Below are 1,589 nucleotides of genomic sequence, written 5' to 3'. Positions count from 1 at the left end.
TCTCTCTCTCTCTCTCTCTCTCTCTCTCTCTATCTATCTATCTATCTATCTCTATCTCTCTATCTCTATCTCTCTATCTCTTTCTCTCCCTCCCAGTTCCTTTGCACATCTGGTAGGCAAAGACTCTCAAAATACAAGTTGATATTTGCAATGGACTTCATACAATATGTTCAGCTCATTTAGGCTACCACTTCAACCAATTAACAAACTCACATACTTGGTTTGGCTAATTTTTAAAAAGCAAGGTAATGCTAATTTACTTCATTTTATTGGACCTTCAAGGAATAGGCATGAATTGACATTTGGAAGTGAAGCAAAAATATATCATTCAAATATATAAAATACAGTTAGGATGTTTTATTCCTTATCAAGACCAAACTGAGTCTGGGCATAACAGAGTGATGATTCATCAGAATAAAGGGTCCAAAAGATGGAAAACATAGAGAAGTGAAGTGAGTGATGTTCAGCCACAAACTGTGATTATGCACAAAGGCATTGCACATATATATGATGGAGGAGAGAGTATAAAAACAAAGAAAAGAAGACACTAGAGCCAGGATGGTCTTGGTAGCTCTTGATTCAGGGGAGTTTCTGCTGGAAACATGACTACTATGGATGTGTTTAACCCTCTGCTTGTGTCTGTACAGAATCACAACCATGGTGCCACTAGACCAGACAATAAGAACTGAATACAAGATTTCTGGACATATCACCAATGCTGCATACAGTGACTCATTGATGTCATCATGACTTACAATGATGCAGTACAGGTAATCTATGTTTCTTGTCATATTATTGCTATTCCTTGTGACAAATATATTCACAAAGAAAATGCAATGCATAAACATGTAAAAGACCCAGAGAAGGGAAATGGAGCAGCCAATGTACTTTGCAGCCTTGCTGTTTTGATCCTTACAGCAGGATTCCCTGTGACTGATGGTGATGGACTGAAAAACATTCAAAAGTAAGGTGGCGCCAAAAGACACACTCCGAGAAACTCTTAGAATGTACAAAATTAATCTGCATCCAAAATCATTAAAAAACTCCTTCAACCCAAAAGCTGTCATTGTGTAGGGCACTCCTGCAGAGAGAACTATCAAGGCATTGGCTGCCATTAGGTGCATGAGAATCAAATCTGTGGGCTTTAATTTATGTTCTCTATAGTAGACTAGATAGTACGTAAGAAGAAAGAAATTGATCAGAATTCCAGTAGTAATTTGTGATAAGAAAATTATTTTGATTGTCATATTCCAGAAGTCCATTTTGTGATTGGGTCTGATTCTCTTTAAATTATGGTCATGCCTATTCTTTCTGATCAAAATGAATGAAAAGTATTAATATTCTGAACACCCTATAGAATAAAAACATAAGAAAATAGAGTGTATTCTATTGTATTGTGCACAGTAAAAGTTTAATAAGACCAATAGCATAGATTCAGCTTAAATAGTTTTTTTTTAGCTTACATTTTTAAAATATGAGATTATATGGGAGTGAGTATATATTCAACCCAGAAAACTAGGAAGGGACCCACAACATGGTTTTCAAAAAGTCACTATAAAAGAGTCTTTTTAGAAGAACACATGATAAGG

The 1,589-nt window shown here is 35.6% G+C and overlaps 1 protein-coding gene across 1 annotated transcript; it reads right to left on the bottom strand.

The window, feature by feature from the left end:
- Positions 1–347: 347 nt before the first annotated feature.
- LOC114633102 (vomeronasal type-1 receptor 4-like) lies at positions 348–1,268 on the bottom strand. Its single transcript, XM_028781724.1, has one exon. The coding sequence runs from the start codon at positions 1,260–1,262 to the stop codon at positions 348–350; it is 915 nt and encodes a 304-aa protein (XP_028637557.1). The 5' UTR covers positions 1,263–1,268.
- Between the last annotated feature and the right edge of the window lie 321 nt (positions 1,269–1,589).

Source organism: Grammomys surdaster, unplaced genomic scaffold (assembly GCF_004785775.1).
Source record: "Grammomys surdaster isolate TR1022 unplaced genomic scaffold, NIH_TR_1.0 520, whole genome shotgun sequence".
NCBI classification, from domain to species: Eukaryota; Metazoa; Chordata; class Mammalia; order Rodentia; family Muridae; genus Grammomys; species Grammomys surdaster.
This window is presented reverse-complemented; position numbering and strand designations above follow the sequence as displayed.

Excerpts from the sequence above, each read along its gene's own strand:
- LOC114633102 (XM_028781724.1), bottom strand. The coding sequence starts at position 1,262 with ATGGACTTCTGGAATATGACAATCAAAATAATTTTCTTATCACAAATT.